General features: G+C 37.8%; 1 protein-coding gene across 1 annotated transcript in view; it reads right to left on the bottom strand.

Annotated features, from left to right (window-relative positions):
• Positions 1 to 17,707, bottom strand: part of Tmc (Transmembrane channel-like) — a 142,551-nt gene that overhangs the window by 14,974 nt on the left and 109,870 nt on the right. Inside the window, exons 7-11 of the mRNA XM_069832300.1 lie at positions 15,235 to 15,473; positions 8,760 to 8,951; positions 4,420 to 4,668; positions 4,280 to 4,349; positions 1 to 13 (exon numbers count right to left, since the gene is read on the bottom strand). The exon at positions 1 to 13 is cut by the window's left edge and continues 789 nt beyond it. Coding sequence (XP_069688401.1) covers positions 1 to 13; positions 4,280 to 4,349; positions 4,420 to 4,668; positions 8,760 to 8,951; positions 15,235 to 15,473 — 763 coding nt within the window. The remainder of the gene's footprint in view (positions 14 to 4,279; positions 4,350 to 4,419; positions 4,669 to 8,759; positions 8,952 to 15,234; positions 15,474 to 17,707) is intronic.

Below are 17,707 nucleotides of genomic sequence, written 5' to 3'. Positions count from 1 at the left end.
GCAGATCCTTCGTCTGCAGGAAATGGAAAGAAAGGAAATGTACATTTATAAAATTTAGCTCTGGTGGCGTCCTAGCAAGATGACTTTCAACGTTCAATATATGATTTGAACAAAATTGCACTTGAATATGATATGAGAATGAAACAAGAAAAATGAAGGCCTTCTGCGAAAAAAAAAAAAAAAAAAAAAAACCCTGTGCATAGCAAACTATGTTTGGATTAAAAAAATATTAAAAAGAATAAATTCATGTGCATAGCTCCAATATAAGTTACATTAGCCCTCTTCGATGAGATAAACATTCCAGAGGACATTTTTAAATACACCAAAACAATGGGAATAACTGACAATATTATGAAATCTTCCTTAGTACAGAAACATAATAGAATTCACCTATAGTCCGGATCAGCTTATTTAATACCCTAAGGGTGAAACCTAACCATTTTTACACTATTACTAAGTATGCTAGTGGATTATAGTGATTTTCTAACTCTCAGGTTGAATTTTATTTTACCAACTTCGTTTCAAATTTCGGGTACTGACAAATACTACAACTGGAAGTTATTTTCTAACTGTTATTTTGGCAGAAATGATTTCGGTTTACACTAAAGCAAACTGATGAAAATGAAAGTAAGTAAATCATTTTTAGGTTAGGTTTCATGAATCGTAAACTCTTTAGCCAAAGCAACAAATTTCATGTTGCCTGACAAAATAAATTGTAATATTAGATCATACTAATCTCAATTACAAACATAATATGCGAGAAGTCCGGGAAGAAAATATACTATTTCATAAATACATTATTGAACCATTTAGGAAACACCTCACAACATGAAGATGAGATGTGGTAAATAAGCAAGACGTTGTTATAGTTAACACTTTATTATTATTATTATTATTATTATTATTATTATTATTATTATTATTTCAGTACGTAGCATTGTGATTTTACCATCTTTGGTGATAGCTGGTATTAGTTGGCAACACTGAAGAGACGGCCAAATTAGCCTTTTAGGAACTGCTCTTATGTGATCCTCACTATATACAAGATCTTTGTTATGGTAATGAGGCATGGACATTAAGGAAGAAAGATGAAAGCAGAATAATGACTAATGAAATTAAAATATTTATGTGATACCAGTACACAGCAGGATACACAAACATAATGAGGATGTAGTGGAAGAATTACAATTAGAATCTGTAGTGCATCACAGACAACATTACCAGAACAAATGGACAAATCATCTGCATCGTGTGCGTATAAAGAGAATCCCAAAAGCCACGTTTTACTATTGTCCAAACGGGAAGAGATCTCTAGGCCGTCGAATGAAATGTTCGGTTGAAAATTCAATTGTGAGATCACAATAGGCCTTAGGACCTAATACTTGACGGGAAGGAGAAGAAGAAGAAGAAGATAACGTTTTCACTAGAGCACTTTTGAGCTTCAAGATATAACTGAGAAATACTTTCTTGAATTTAAATGTAATATCCTTATTTAAATCATAACTGACGCACATCAAGTACATGTTCACAGCATCAACATGGTATCTTGCATAAACATTCATATGAAAGTAAGACTCAAATGAGAGCATTCTGAGAACGAAATGCATTTGCTTTAGGGTCTGCACCAGGGGCGGCCCGTCCCTATGTGCTACAGTGCTACAGCACAGTGATAATTTTTGCTCAAATAATGTATTTGCAATACCACCATAGTATCTGATCTGCCATTTGACAATTTTCCGTGGTTATGTTCATGACGCGTTATAGAGTGTTTAGTCTTCGCTCTTCGCTCTTTGGTGCCTCAGGGGGTTCGTTGTGCTATTCTGAAGTTCATATGAGAATGTAGACATTTATGCGCATGTGCAAAGCTGAAATCACTGCTCTGATTGGCTATTTTTACGCGGGAAAGTGCTGTAGTCAGCTTCAGCACAACACAGCTTGGAGATTGCAAAAATAAAGCATAACGAAAGAATGCTTGTTTGTGGAAGAACTCTTTACAATGTATTTGGAATTCAAATATCAGACCGCTGCTGCCATCTACCTGTAGGGCTACGAGGTACCTCCTGAATCAGCTAGCAAGCGACGGAAAATGGAATCCCAGAAAATTGAAGCCAAGGAAGTATGTGACTGTATAATTCAGGAAACTACTCACCGTTTCCAGTCTTTAAGCTACCTAGACGCAACAAAATTGTTAAACAGAAAAATTTTTGAGAATTTTTCGTGTAATTTTCGTGAACGCGAACTTGAAGTTGCTGTCAACACCTATACTATACTGAAAAAAAGAGTGTTAAAGACACAACTTGGAGTTCTATATGGTAAAACCGACTTCCAAAATATAGATGGAGCTTTACATTTGTAAAGATTCTTTCAAGCCATAAGCAGTGCTGACTAGATCAGACGCTATGGACAGTACTTTATAACAGAGTCGCCAGTATGAAAGGATAATTCCAAGCCTTTGGCGTCAGACGAACTCGATAGCTCAGTGGTAGAGCGCCTGACCGGAGTACAGGAAGTCGCAGGTTCGATTCCCGCTCGAGGTTGTGAAATTTTTCTTTCATACCATGGCATGATTGTGACTATAATAGTATTTAAATTCATAGATGGAGCTGTTCAATTGTTACAATACATAGCCTCCAACAATTTACGGGATCCATTCCGTGAAGTACCGAAGTTGTTAAATATTTTGGTTACAACACCAATGGCTACTGCTGAGCCAGAAAGATGTTTTTATTGCTTGAAACGCATAAAAACGGTTTTTAAGGAACACTGTGTCCCAGGATCGTCTCATTGCTCTTGCAATACTGTCAATAGAAAATAATATGATGTCCAAGATGGAGGGGTTTACACCAGGGTAATTGACAAGTTCTAGAGTAGGAAGGAACGTCGTATGGACTTCATACTAGGCGAGTCTCAAATTAAGATAAATACATATAAGTGTATACAGTAGGCTGATATAGAGATGGTAGCACACTCATTATTTTGACTACCAGCCGCTACTGGTCTGCACCAGATGAATCTGTGATGATTCTCCTATAATTGGAATCAAGTGATGATAATGATAAACGAATCACCAATGTATCTGGACAGAAGGGTTGTACATTTACATAATCACGATCTTGGAATAACAGACTCGCGTAGCAGGTTACTTCACAAATGCAATGATTTCTTTTTTCAAGTTATGGGCAGACATTATTGCAACTAGGAACAATCTTCTCAGACAAGATTTAACGAGCGAACAAATCCTTGCCTGTACTCATGAATATTTTCCTGCAATGTCATAATAGTTTCAAGCAGTGCTTCAGTTTGCATATTAAAAATCCCACAAAATTTTGACTTCCAGATCGTCTCTCACCATTCTGGAGCTTGTAGACCCTTGCTCTACTTACGATGCATCAGCGAGTGTAAGATATGCAGTAGTTATGACTTTACATATGACTGAGAATTTATTTCAATTCAGAATGGCTCATAATCATCCCATAGCTGTAGTGCTCCCGAATAAAACAAAGAACTCCGACAAACATCAAGAAATAAAAGCAAATTAAGTGTATTGGTAAGCAAAATAAGTAATAATTACAAAAGCTTTATTTATTATGCTTGGAAATATTATTTTATGCTCGACCATGCCGAAATGTAGTAATTATGCACCTGGTAGCAGTCCTTTAATGCATGTCATTAAAGTACACCTATTCATTAAAGTTCAGGTTTCGATTATTCTCGGATATGCAATCGAAAGTCAACTATCGAAAGGTCACGGAGGCTGGAAATCCAATACTGTCGCAGAAGGTTATGTTCTGTTACTATAATAATTAGCGTTAATTGTAAATCATATTCAAATAAATTCAATTTGTCATCTCGTTTTCCAATGTCGAATTCAATTTCAAAGTTATATCAATACTAATGTTTATCGTCGACATTCGTTTCCCGGAAAAAATCAATACTTTCGCGTCTGCGCACATCTCACAATTCATGAGGTAGGCTATTGCACTCACTCACATAACAATAACATGAATATTTATGAATAATTTCAAGTTAGAAATATGGTCGAGCATAAAAAGTCGTATGAAACTTGCCTATAATGGTAATTAAGACGCTCGTATGAAAATTATGAAACTCGCTTGCGCTCGTTTCATAAACATCCTCGCGTCTTAATTACTACCATTATAGGCTCGTTGCATAATGCCCTATTACATGTATTACTCTGCACTCTTTAGTATCTTCGAGGAATTCTCGACATCAATCATGTATCGTTTTTAAATTAATATTATTTAGGCAGATTTCTTACCATTAAGCTTATTTTTCCGAAAAGGGCGAAGATCAACGTGTACAAGTTCAGCAAGTTGAGCACCATAATCCTGCAACAGACAGAATGTGATCAGTCTGCGCACAGACGGAGGGGGGAGTCGGCTTGCTGTGCGATCTCACCTCGCCAACTGCAGACGCAGCTGCTTGCGGGGGTGGAAGCACTCGAAGAAGCCCAGCACCTCGAAAATGATCGGGTAGATGAAGGTGATCATGGTGAGCACCATGGTGATCTCGTTCTGACGCCACCAGCTGGCATTCCTCGCTGGCTCCGTGGAGCGCTTCACTACCTCCACAACCGCGTATGCAGATGCAGCCAGCAGCGCCAGCACCGTGAAGTTCACCAGCACACGGAGGCCGATGATCTTCCAGCTGCACAACAACACACGTTCTGTTATGCCACATGTAGCCTATTGTTACTGTTATCATCATTATTTATTATTAAAATATTATTATTATTATTATCGGTATTATTATTATTATTATTACCGGTATTATTATTATTATTATTATTATTATTATTATTATTATTATTATTATTATTATTACTGTAATTTTAAGAATTATTTGTATGCACTGTTTTTGATATCTATTCATTATGTCATTCATTATATTTAATTGCCATTATTTTTAATTATCTCACTGAACTAATTTTAATAATTATTTGTGCTATCTTACTTTGTTGCATTTGGTCAATGATTGATGTAGACTATTATATTGTTGTATTTTCATCTCATTCCTATCTTCTATCATTCATGCTCATCATCATTTGTTGTTTTCTTCTGTTCTGTATCGTGCTAAACTGTAATTGGCCTTGTGCTGTTGTTTTGCACGTTAATATTATAAATAAATAAATAAGTAAATAAATAATTAAATAAGTAAATAAATAAATAAATAAATAAATAAATAAATAAATAAATAAATAAATAAATAAATAAATAAATAAATAAATTATTATTACCGGTATTATTATTATTATTATTATTATTATTATTATCAGTATTATTATTATTATTATTATTATTATTATTATTACCGGTATTATTATTATTATTATTACTAGTATTATTATTATTATTATTATTATCAGTATTATTATTATTATTATTATTATTATTATTACCGGTATTATTATTATTATTATTATTATTATTATTATTATTATTATTATTATTATTATTATTATTATCGGTATTATTATTATTATTATTATTATTATTATTATTATTATTATTATTATTATCAAGGAGTAAAGCAGGCTATCCAATGCCACCCAACTTATTTAATATTTATATAAATAACATTACCAAAAATTGGGAAGACAAATTGCTCACATATTTTATGGTTGACAACTTCCCACTTAACACATTACTTTACGCAGATGATCAGATAAGCTTAGCAAATTCTGAAGACAATTTACAAAGAGCAATACACACACTATACAAGGTAGCAAAAAATTATAATTTGGAAATCTCTATAAATAAAACTAGAAGCATGGCCTTCCAAAGAAAGTATCATGTAAGATCCAAAATTGCAATCAATAATAATTGTATAGAACAAGTCAACACAGTCAACTATCTTGGCTGCAATCTTTCTTATATAAACTCCAGGGACGTAGATATTATACTTGCCAAATTTCAGCAACTGTTAAGGACAATCAAATCAACTCTATTAAAGAAAGTTCGACCAGAAACAATTTTGAAATTCTATAAAGTTATGGCAGTCCCGGCATTATTATATGGATCAGAGACATGGTCATTAACGAAAGGACAACTTCGAAGAATAGAAGTTGCTGAAATGCGATTGCTAAGACCTCTTGCAGGATATACTCTTCACGACCATAAAAGGAACGCTGACATCTGAACAGAATTGAATATCACCGCCATTACGGATACTATAGAATCTTACTGCAACAACTGGTGTGAACATGTATTAAGAATGCCTAACAATAGGTTACCCAAGAGACTATTGAACTGTACACCTCATGGAAAACGAGACATGGGAAGACCAAGGAAGAGATGGAAAGATCAACTTTCTTCTGGAAGCGAACAGGCCTGGAGGTCTAATCCAAGACTGTTATTGATGATTATTATTATTATTAATACGAGGGTGATTAAAAAAGTAAGGTAAGAAGAGTTCTCATGGTGACATATTCCCCTCTTGTTCGAATTTTCAGTCAAGGCCGCAGCAGCACACCACCGCTTCATCACTCAACCATTAGATGGTGCATTTGATGCGTCAGACCCTCACAATATCAGTTATAAGGTGGCTGCGGGGATTGAAACATGGTCAAATGTGGAAGTGCGTAGTATGATCCGATTTTTACGTCTGAAGGGCACCTCCCCAGCAGAAATTCATCGTAAACTTGTTGAGGTGTACGGTGTGAATATCATGTCACAGAAACAGATACGGGTTTGGTGCACTGAGTGCGATGATGGTAGGACAGCCGTGTAAGATGACCAATGATGCGGCCAGCCAAGTACGTCTACCACAGATGACAATGTGTGCTGTATTGAAGGTTTGATACAGGACGATCATCACATTCGACTTAGCGACTTTGGTGAAAAATTCAACATCTCAGTGGGCAGTGTTCATAAGAAGCTGGGATACCGAAAGACGTGTTCGCAGTGGGTGCCAAGGCAACCCGCAGGAGATCACAAAGCTACTCAGATGGAATTGTCTCTCATGAACTTGATGCGGTTTCATGAGGAAGGAGTACCGTTCCTGCATTGTATCGTCGCAACATGCGACACCGGAGATGAAGCAAACACCCATGTCATGAAAACATACATTGTCCCCATCTTGCTAGAAATTCCAAACAGCTTCATCCACAAAGAAAGTTATGGCGACGGTCTTTTGGACCACAAGGGCATGCTTCTGGTTGATTTCCTCACCAGGGGAGCGACAGTGAATGCTGTCAGTTATTGCAACCACTGAGGCAATTCGCAGAAAATGATCTGGACTTCTCTCAACAGGCGTTGTGTTTCTGCCCGACAATGACAGACCACACGCAGACAACAGCACGCGTGAATTGTTATGGTGCTTTCGGTGGGAGGTACTGGACCATTCTCTCTACAGTTCCGACCTGGAACCCAGTCATTTTCATCTCTTCGGACCATTGAAGAAGCACCTGGGTGGTAAGTGATTCAACACCAATATGGCCATTCAGCAAGTCGTCATGATGTGGCTTCAGGGACTTGACGTAGATTTCTTCCATGATCAATGCTTTGGTCTACTATTGTAACAAACATGGTGACTGTGTTGAATAGTAATGCGTACCAGTGCCTACTACTGTGTATCAGTGTATCTGTCTGTGGAATAAAGCTTGACAATGAGAGCTCTTGTTACCTGACTTTTTGAATAAAATAATAATAATAATAATAATAATAATAATAATAATAATAATAATAATAATTACATCAGCTGCTTGTCTATGTGGATGACGTGAATATGTTAGGAGAAAATCCACAAACGATTAGGGAAAACAAGGAGATTTTACTGGAAGCAAGTAAAGAGATTGGTTTGGAAGTAAATCCCGAAAAGACAAAGTATATGATTATGTCTCGTGACCAGAATATTGTACGAAATGGAAATATAAAAATTGGAAATTTATCTTTTGAAGAGGTGGAGAAGTTGAAATATCTTGGAGCAACAGTAACAAATATAAATGATACTCGGGAGGAAATTAAACACAGAATAAATATGGGAAATGCCTGTTATTATTCGGTTGAGAACCTTTTATCATCTAGTCTGCTGTCGAAAAATCTGAAAGTTAGAATTTATAAACCACTTATATTACCGGTTGTTCTGTATGGTTGTGAAACTTGGACTCTCACTTTGAGAGAGGAACAGAGATTAAGGGTGTTTAGGAAAATATTTGGGGCTAAGAGGAATGAAGTTACAGGAGAATAGAGAAAGTTACACAACACAAAACTGCACGCATTGTATTCTTCACCTGACATAATTAGGAACATTAAATCGAGACGTTTGAGATGGGCAGGGCATGTAGCACGTATGGGCGAATCCAGAAATGGATATAGAGTGTTAGTTGGGAGGCCGGAGGGAAAAAAGACCTTTAGGGAGGCCGAGACGTGGATGGGAAGATATTAAAATGGATTTGAGGGAGGTGGGATATGATGATAGAGAATGGATTAATCTTGCTCAGGTTAAGGACCAATGGCGGGCTTATGTGAGGGCGGCAATGAACCTCTGGATTCCTTAAAAGCCAGTAAGTAAGTAAGTAAGTAAGTATGTATGTATATTGATTCCTCTTGTGTTCCGTTTTTGTACACCCTCCTGTTCTTCGCAGAAACTTCATCTCAGAAGCTGTTAATCTGCTTTCTTCATAATAATGATAATGATGATGATGATGATGATGATAATAATAATAATAATAATAATAATAATAATAATAATAATAATAATAAAAATAGAATGATTGACTTGTACAGTAGATGTCTTACTTGTGTGCGTTCCTCTTCTTCTCCGCCTCCTCCAGCAGCGCCTCCTTGAAGCCCAGGATGATGGAAGCGGCCCGGTTGTGCGCTGTCTCTGCGTTGCCGATCATGTAGTCCCAGCCCGTGAACAGCTTCCACGTGAACACGCACTCGTCGTCCTTCTCAGACAGCTTGCTCATGCGCGAGTTCTCCGCCATCCTGCAATCACAGTTCCTCCACTGCATGCACTTTTACATTTCACTTCGAAACCATGAAATAAATTTACTGGACTATTGATATGTATGACGCTGTAACATTTACGACAGCCCTGAAGAAAACAAACCATTTTAAACTACACAGAAAGTAACAACAAATTACTGACAGGTTGTACAATTATATTATTTTACATTGATTAAAGTTCTCGTTAACACTTTGTTAAAAAATATAAAATTTACTTTGTCATACGTTAAAAGTGTTAAAATTGTTAAAAAGGTATTTTACCTTCGACAGACGGCCCGTTTCGACGCTATGTGTCGTCGTCTTCAGTGTCTCTTGAACCACTGGTGATCTTGACTCTGCGATGTGCAGTTGTCGATGGTAGGGGTGGGGGTGTGTTGTTCCTATGGTGGGGGTTGGTTGTTTGTATGTTATGATGTATTATGACGTCAAATAATATGTGCGTATCGAACTGTAGTTGTGTGTTAAGTATATATTGTGGGTGTGCTATTGTATTCTTATATATTTCGTACTGTTCTAGGATGTTTAACTGTGAACTTTTTGGTGTGATAATGAACATATTAAAGCTATACCCAAACCTTACATCACATCAAATTATGCAGATCACATTATCAACAATAATCATGACTACAATAATATAGAAACAGATATGGAAATTTTACACATCACACCAAAAAGTTCGCAGTTAAACATCCTAGAACAGTACGAAATATATAAGAATACAATAGCACACTCACAATATATACTTAACACACAACTACAGTTCGATACACACATATTATTTGACGTCATAATACATCATAACATACAAACAGCCAACCCCCACCATAGGAACAACACACCCTCACCCCTACCATCGACAACTGCACATCGCAGAGTCAAGATCACCAGTGGTTCAAGAGACACTGAAGACGACGACACATAGCGTCGAAACGGGCCGTCTGTCGAAGGTAAAATACCTTTTTAACAATTTTAACACTTTTAACGTATGACAAAGTAAATTTTATATTTCTTATTTTACTTTTTATATTTATTTGGCAGTACTAAACTCAGCTGTAACAGAGAAATAATCACATTTTAGAATTAAGTCATGTTCCATGTCGAGGGAGGCAAAGTTACACCTCAAGCTGTACGTGTCCTCTGGGGGTACAAAATGAGTACCGTAATAAAACAGGCGCAACAGGTATCTCTCCAAATTCAAGAACAGTTCTTCTAACGGTTAAATATTGTACAGGAGGACTTTCACATCCAAAAATGTCAGAAATCAAACAGACTTTACACAAAAGGGACACAGACATCTTACTAATCAATGAAGCCAACGACAATACAAAATAATGTAACATAAACTACAAAACACATGCACTATTCAAATCTAGACAGACAGCCAGTGGTAGGTATATTCGTAGAAGTAAAGAATAATCTCACGTCAAACTTCAGAGTGATAAAAAAATGAAGGACCATGAGACAGCAGAGACAATAGAACTGTAGGTATGGATACATAAGAACAAGTTCAAAATCTACAGTATTTACAGCCCACCAAAAACAACAACCTAAATTCACACTTACTTGAGATTTCCACATCTAGAATAATAATGGGTGGCTTCAATGCTGCATTCCTCGCTTGAGGCTATGACTATTATAACTCACAAGGTAAACTTCCTGAGTAACAATGAAATTAAACTTCTGTATAATCCAGAAGACCCAAAGACATTTATACACTATACAAGAAACTGTGTTGTTGTTTTCTAATGCCAGCCGTTTGACAATAAAGTCATTTGACCTCTTGCACTCCAATATTTTTCAAAGATATTATCATGGTCGGCCACTGAAGCACAGATTTTGAGGTGTTCCGAATCCATTTCTTGATTTGAGTTGCACAATGGGCAGTTAGGGGACTGATATATTCCAATTCTATGCAGGTATTTGGCCAAACAATCATGGCCTGTTGCCAACGATACTACTGTCATCATGGTTCCGTCTGTCATACAAGATATAGGTTATTATCTTTTTAATAATTTTAACACCTTTAAAGTTAGTTGTAAGTTTTTAAGAAAGTTTTATGCAAAAAGTTACATGTTTCCGGAATTATTAATGTTACATGGGTGATATTTCGAAGATATATTCTCTAGGCTATTTTTTTTAGTGTCTTATTTTACGACACTGTATCAACATCTCCGGTAATTTAGCGTCTGAATGAAATGGAGGCGATAATGTCGATGAAATGAGTCCAGGGTCCAGGGCAAAAAGTTACCCAGCATTTGCTCATATTGGGTTGAGGGAAAACCCCGAAAAAACCTCAACCAGGTAACTTGTCCGACCAGGATTTAGACTATTAGGAAACTTTTCTCTGAAATATAAATTTGTTGCATTTGAAAAATATCCCTACATATTTCCATAAAATATCACTAAGATTCATTCTTAAATGTAATCATTTATCTAAAAATTTTGAAAGGCAATATAAAAATAAAATTGTGCTCCAGAGATTTTAATAAAGGTGCTTTTAGGAGTAAAACGTCAAAGAGATTTTGAATTTATCTTCAAATAGTGGCTCAGATACAACCAACTTAGTGAATTACTATATCCTGATATTCTTTTAAAAAATAATTTGGGCCCAAAGTGTCTTTCAAAAACAAATTTCGAATTTAAGCTGTTGGAGCAATGATATTTCTACATACAAAAAATGAAAAATTTGGATCAATTAGGAAGAAATGTTCAAATTATACCATCTTCTCCTCTTAAAACAATGCTACATTATCTATATCTGTTGGTGATCAAACAATAATACAAGAAACAGGAGATCAACTCCAGAGACCAATGTATTATGTAGCCATTTTAACATGAAAATATCGGAATATGTATGGTAAGACTTTCCTGTGTTAAATTTCAATGTACCTCGTTTACATGTTTCGACCTATTTATGGACCATCTTCAGAACTGGTCGTTGTTGGTCTTGGCGCCACTTGTTCTGTTTCCTGTGAGGGTGTGTTCCTGTGGTATAGTTTAGAGTCAAAGAGTGTGTGTGTTTTGAAGTTGAGTTGTGTGTTGAGAATTTCGTTGGGGTGTGTTTTGTGTGTCTGTATATTTCATATTGTTCTAGTGTGTTTAGTTTCTGGCTTTTTGGTTGGATGTGTAGTATTTCCATGTCTGTGTTGATGTCTCTGTGGGTGTGGTTAGCATTTGTGATGTGTTCTGCATATGTGGAGGTGTTTTGTAATTTTGTTATAGCTGTGATGTGTTCTTTGTAACGTGTTTGAAACGGTCTGCCTGTCTGTCGTATGTAGATCCATAAATAGGTCGAAACATGTAAATGAGGTACGTTGAAATTTAACACATGAAAGTCTTACCATACATATTCCGAAGTGATACAGTGTTAAAAGTTGTGTAATCAAGACGTATGAAAATATCATTAACTAAGGAACCAACTAGAAAGCGGTCTGCAGGACAGAGAGCCACATATCACGTCTCCTACTCTTGGACTGCAATGTAACATGCGGCAAAGATAATTAAACAAAACAAGTAAGCATATGGAACAACACAAAGAACTAACATTGTAAAAGTTAATTCAGCTTCATGGATCGGAAATAAGATGCAAGCAGCGAAAATGAAGTTTCTAAGAATGGAGTGGGAATGTTTCATTTTGGGGGAGGACCATTAGAAGAGAACTGACGAAAATACGTGGTGTGTCTAAAAAGTTCGGTGAATGGTGTCATATCTGAACGGCAACTTGGCGCATGTGCTTGCGCATGCACATGGTTCTTCAGAGACTTGGGGAGAATCGATACACAGCATGCAATGCATGTGACTGGCAGTGTAAACAGACTGCGACCAGTTGAACGTAGTCAGTGTGAGAGGAAGTGTCACAGCGCAATGGAGCAACGTGTAAACATCAAGTTCTGCTACAAATTGGGGAAGACTGCAACGGAGACACATGGAATGTTGGTGCAGGTGTACGGGAGGGAAGCCGTGAGCAGAAAATGTGTTTACGAATGGTTTAAACGCTTCCGTGAAGGGAAGGAAACAATTGAGGATGAGGCACGTTCAGGTCGGCCATCGACAAGCAGAACCCCAGAAATGATCGAGAAAGTGCGACAAATGCTGGCACAAGATCGGCGACTGACTCTAAGATTGATTACAGAGGAATTGGACATTAGCAAGGACACGGTGGATACCATCGTCCGTGATGATTTGGGTAAGCGGAAGATCTGCTCCCGATTTGTGCCGTACAAGCTCACAGACGAACAGAAAGCAAAATGGATGGAAACTTCTGGTGATTTCATTTCCATGTGTGACCAGGATCCATTGCTTCTGAAAACCATCGTCACGGGAGATGAGACCTGGTGCTACCAGTTCGATCCGGAATCAAAACGGCAATCGATGTCATGGTGTTCACCGACTTCCCCGTGACCAAAAAAAAAAGCCGTCTGCAAAAATCCAAGGTGAAAACACTGTTGATCGCCTTCTTCGACAACAACGGCATCATCCACAAGGAATTTGTTCCTGCAGGTCAAACCATTAATGCTGCATTTTACCAGTCCGTTTTGAACCGATTGCTACAGCGTATCCGGCAGGTTTGGCCAGAGTTGCACAGGACTGGAAAATGGATGCTGCTCCATGACAATGCCGCCGCACACTGTGCGATGAGTGTGCGCCAATTCCTGGCTCAGAAGATGGTAACTGTTCTCGAACACCCTCCGTACTCCCCTGATCTGGCTCCTGCGGACTTCTTCTAAAAAGTTCGGTGCATGCTATCAGAAAACAAACAAAACAAAGATACAAACAAATTTTCTTTATTGCCCTCCAAAATAGTAGCCACCCGCTACAACACACTTTTGACAACGTTCGTACAGCTTCTGGAAACTATCAGCAAAGGCCTCCTGTGGAATCGATCGCAGAACGGCTGTCACACGATCTTTGATGGCATTCACGTCCGCAAAACGTTCACCTTTCATGGCCGCCTTCAAGGGGGGAAACAGGAAGAAGTCTGCAGGAGCCAGATCAGGGGAGTACGGAGGGTGTTCGAGAACAGTTACCATCTTCTGAGCCAGGAATTGGCGCACACTCATCGCACAGTGTGCAGGGGCATTGTCATGGCGCAGCATCCATTTTCCAGTCCTGTGCAACTCAGGCCAAACCCGCCGGATACGCTGTAGCAATTGGTTCAAAACGGACTGGTAAAATGCAGCATTAATGGTTTGACCTGCAGGAACAAATTCCTTGTGGATGATGCCGTTGTTGTCGAAGAAGGCGATCAACAATGTTTTCACCTTGGATTTTTGCAGATGGCTTTTTTTTTGGTCGCGGGGAAGTCGGTGAACACCATGACATCAATTGCCGTTTTGATTCCGGATCGAACTGGTAGCACCAGGTCTCATCTCCCGTGACGATGGTTTTCAGAAGCAATGGATCCTGGTCACACATGGAAATGAAATCACCAGAAGTTTCCATCCGTTTTGCTTTCTGTTCATCTGTGAGCTTGTGCGGCACAAATCGGGAGCAGATCTTCCGCTTACCCAAATCATCGCAAACGATGGTGTGCACCGTGTCCTTGCTAATGTCCAATTCCTCCGCAATCAATCTTAGAGTCAGTCGCCGATCTTGTGCCAGCATTTGTCGCACTTTCTCGATCATTTCTGGGGTTCTGCTTGTCGATGGCCGACCTGAACGTCGCTCATCCTCAATTGTTTCCTTCCCTTCACGGAAGCTTTTAAACCATTCGTAAACACATTTTCTGCTCACGGCTTCCCTCCCGTACACCTGCACCAACATTCCATGTGTCTCCGTTGCAGTCTTCACCAATTTGTAGCAGAACTTGATGTTTGCACGTTGCTCCATTGCGCTGTGACACTTCCTCTCACACTGACTACGTTCAACTGGTCGCAGTCTGTTTACACTGCCAGTCACATGCATTGCTTGCTGTGTATCGATTCTCCCCAAGTCCCTGAAGAACCATGCGCATGCGCAAGCACATGCGCCAAGTTGCCGTTCAGATATGACACCATTCACCGAACTTTTTAGACACACCACGTATGTAAAAATGTACAAGTCCATGTTTTATGGATATCTATGAAAAGAATTTCTTAACAATTTGTGTTTTACCAGTAGTAAAATGCAGCCCAGAGAAGAAAGAATAAATTTTGAAATTACAACACGTGGTACTGTCTAATTCCTACAGAAGACGATGACGAATTTTCTTATTTTGTTATAATTTCAAGAAAGAAAAATATTCTGTGATATTATGAGACCAAACCTTGTAGCTAGTGGGTACCTCTTTAGAGTGGCGACAAAGCTGTAGATGTAGACCGCCAGCCCCGTCATGAAGTAGGCAAAGGGCAGGCGGTAGCCATTTCTCGCGAAGTCCTCTTTTGTGTAGTAACCGTAGAAGATGGGTGAGTACTTGAGGACTCCTTCGAAGTCCCACAGTGTTATGAGGTTGGTAGCCTTAGCTTCCTCTTCTGGTAGTAATTTCTTTCGAATGTAATCTTTGTTGGGATCAGCTGTCAACATCTGAAAAATGAAAACAAGAGTGCAATTTTAGAGGACTTCAATTGAAAACTGTATGTGATGTCAGTGGCGGCTCCTGCATATTTCTTAAGAGGTGGAAAGAAGTTAACAGCACGAAATGACACCTTCTTGAATGAAACATTATACAAATTAGCTTACATGCATACATGTAAGACCAGGTAGTGTTGGGGTTGGCCTTCCCTTCTGTATAGCAATAATCTGTTCTTGTAAACTGAGTTTCCTAAATTGTCCAAAATATATTATGTTTTCACTTCCATTCATTGTTGAATGATTGCGCAAATTAACAATTACAAGGAAATTCACAACCTCGTAGCATTTTTCGAGCACACTACAGCATCACATGTGTTGGAAGAGACTAGCTACTAACTCGTAACCGGAACCATTTTACGGAAATGGAAATGGGAATGGGAAATAATCTGAGGAAAGCGAGAACACTGCACCCACCCACGTGGTCTGTGTTGCCACATGTACATTTTACAAGTTCAGCATCACATGCTTTTGAAGAATGTCAGTTCTTGTAAATTCATACTATCATTGTTCAAAGCTACCGGTGGCCGATTAATTTTTTATGTTAAAAATGATCTAGTTTGGAGTGCCTACTTTCAGTTTCAAATATATTTGTACAAAACTGACAACTTGGCTGTTGCCCTGTCTAGTAAACAATGAATAGAGGTAAATTTCAGGGGCCAACTATGTAAAACTACTTCCTCTTTGTTTTACATAAACCCGACTTTAACTTTCAAATATCCACGAAAGTTTCAAACCATGAATAGTAGCCTATATAAAGTGCAATGAATAATATTTTTTATTTATAATTAAAAAAAAGTTTACATGGTGTCTTTCATAGCGTTGCGTAAAAACTGTTTTTGTTGTGTCTCCTTCTAGATGTGTTATAGTCTGGTTGAATGCAACATCGTTAGGTGGCAGCGGTAGCGAGCTTGCTGCACGACCAGTCGGTTTCTATTTCCCGCCCATGCGCTGATTCAGAGGAGGATCTCCTCCCTCTCCGTTCATTTACTTGCTTTAAAACTCTGCTTCTTTCTCTGGCCGCTAGTGCGCTGTTGTCTATGTGTGTTAACTGCAGTAGAGGAGGAATGGAGTGCCTTTCCTCCACACAGACAATCTCGCATCTTTCTCACAGTTTTCTACAGCATATGAGCGTGCATCATTTAAAACTCGATCAACCGAATTTTTCTTATAGCTGTAAACTTAAAAATTATCGAATCTTCCTCGAATTTCAAGGCACATATTTTATTTGGTATTTACTTTCAAAAGAAGAAAATGTGAGGAGGACGTTCCTCCATTCCCTCCCCCGAGGAACCGCCACTGTGTGATGTGATAACGGAAACAATCCAGAGAAATAGAAGCTTATCTCATAAGAGAGCTGTCCCTCACAATTAATGTCGGAGCAGCTAGGTGGCTTAAGGTCAGTAGTCATTTGCATGAGTATAGTAATTACAGCCAATAACTCCAACACATTCCAATCTTCAACAGACGAAATTCTCTTCAAAATATGTGACTGGTTCTCAGTCAATAAATTTGTATTAAATTGTAACAAAACTAACATAATTCAATTTAAATCCTGTCCAAATTCAACCTCGCAAATTTCTAGCGCAATAATTAACAATAAATCCCTATTAGAAACAACAACAACCAAATTTCTTGGCTTAAAAATCGATAATGTGTTAAATTGGAAAAATCATATTAAAGAAATTACCACAAACTAAATTCAGCTTGTTTTGCTATTAGATCTATGCAAAAGATAGTAAATATCAATACCTTAAAAACAATATACTTTGCATACTTCCACTCGGTAATGAGTTTTGGAATAATATTCTGGGGAAATTCCGCAGATAGTAACAGTATATTCCTACTACAAAAAAGAGTAATTAGAATAATAGTAGGTGCCAAATCTAGGGAATCGTGTAGGACTATTTAAAAAAAAAACTACAAATATTGCCCATGGCTTGTCAGTATATCTTTTCATTAATAATCTTCCTCATATGTAATCGTGAAAACTTTGCAAGTAATTCAACAGTTCATAGCATAAATACACGTCAAAAAAATGACTTTCATATTCCATCGGCAAGTCTATTGTGCTATCAAAAAGGAGTGCGTTATATGGCAGTAAACTTTTTTAATAGCCTCCCTATCGATATAAAAAAATGAAACTCAAAACATAAAATTATTTAGGGCCAAATTGAAGGAGTACCTAA

This window comes from Periplaneta americana, chromosome 8 (assembly GCF_040183065.1).
Source record: "Periplaneta americana isolate PAMFEO1 chromosome 8, P.americana_PAMFEO1_priV1, whole genome shotgun sequence".
Taxonomy (NCBI): domain Eukaryota; kingdom Metazoa; phylum Arthropoda; class Insecta; order Blattodea; family Blattidae; genus Periplaneta; species Periplaneta americana.
The sequence above is the reverse complement of the archived record's forward strand: the minus strand, read 5'-3'. Positions and strand labels throughout refer to the sequence as shown.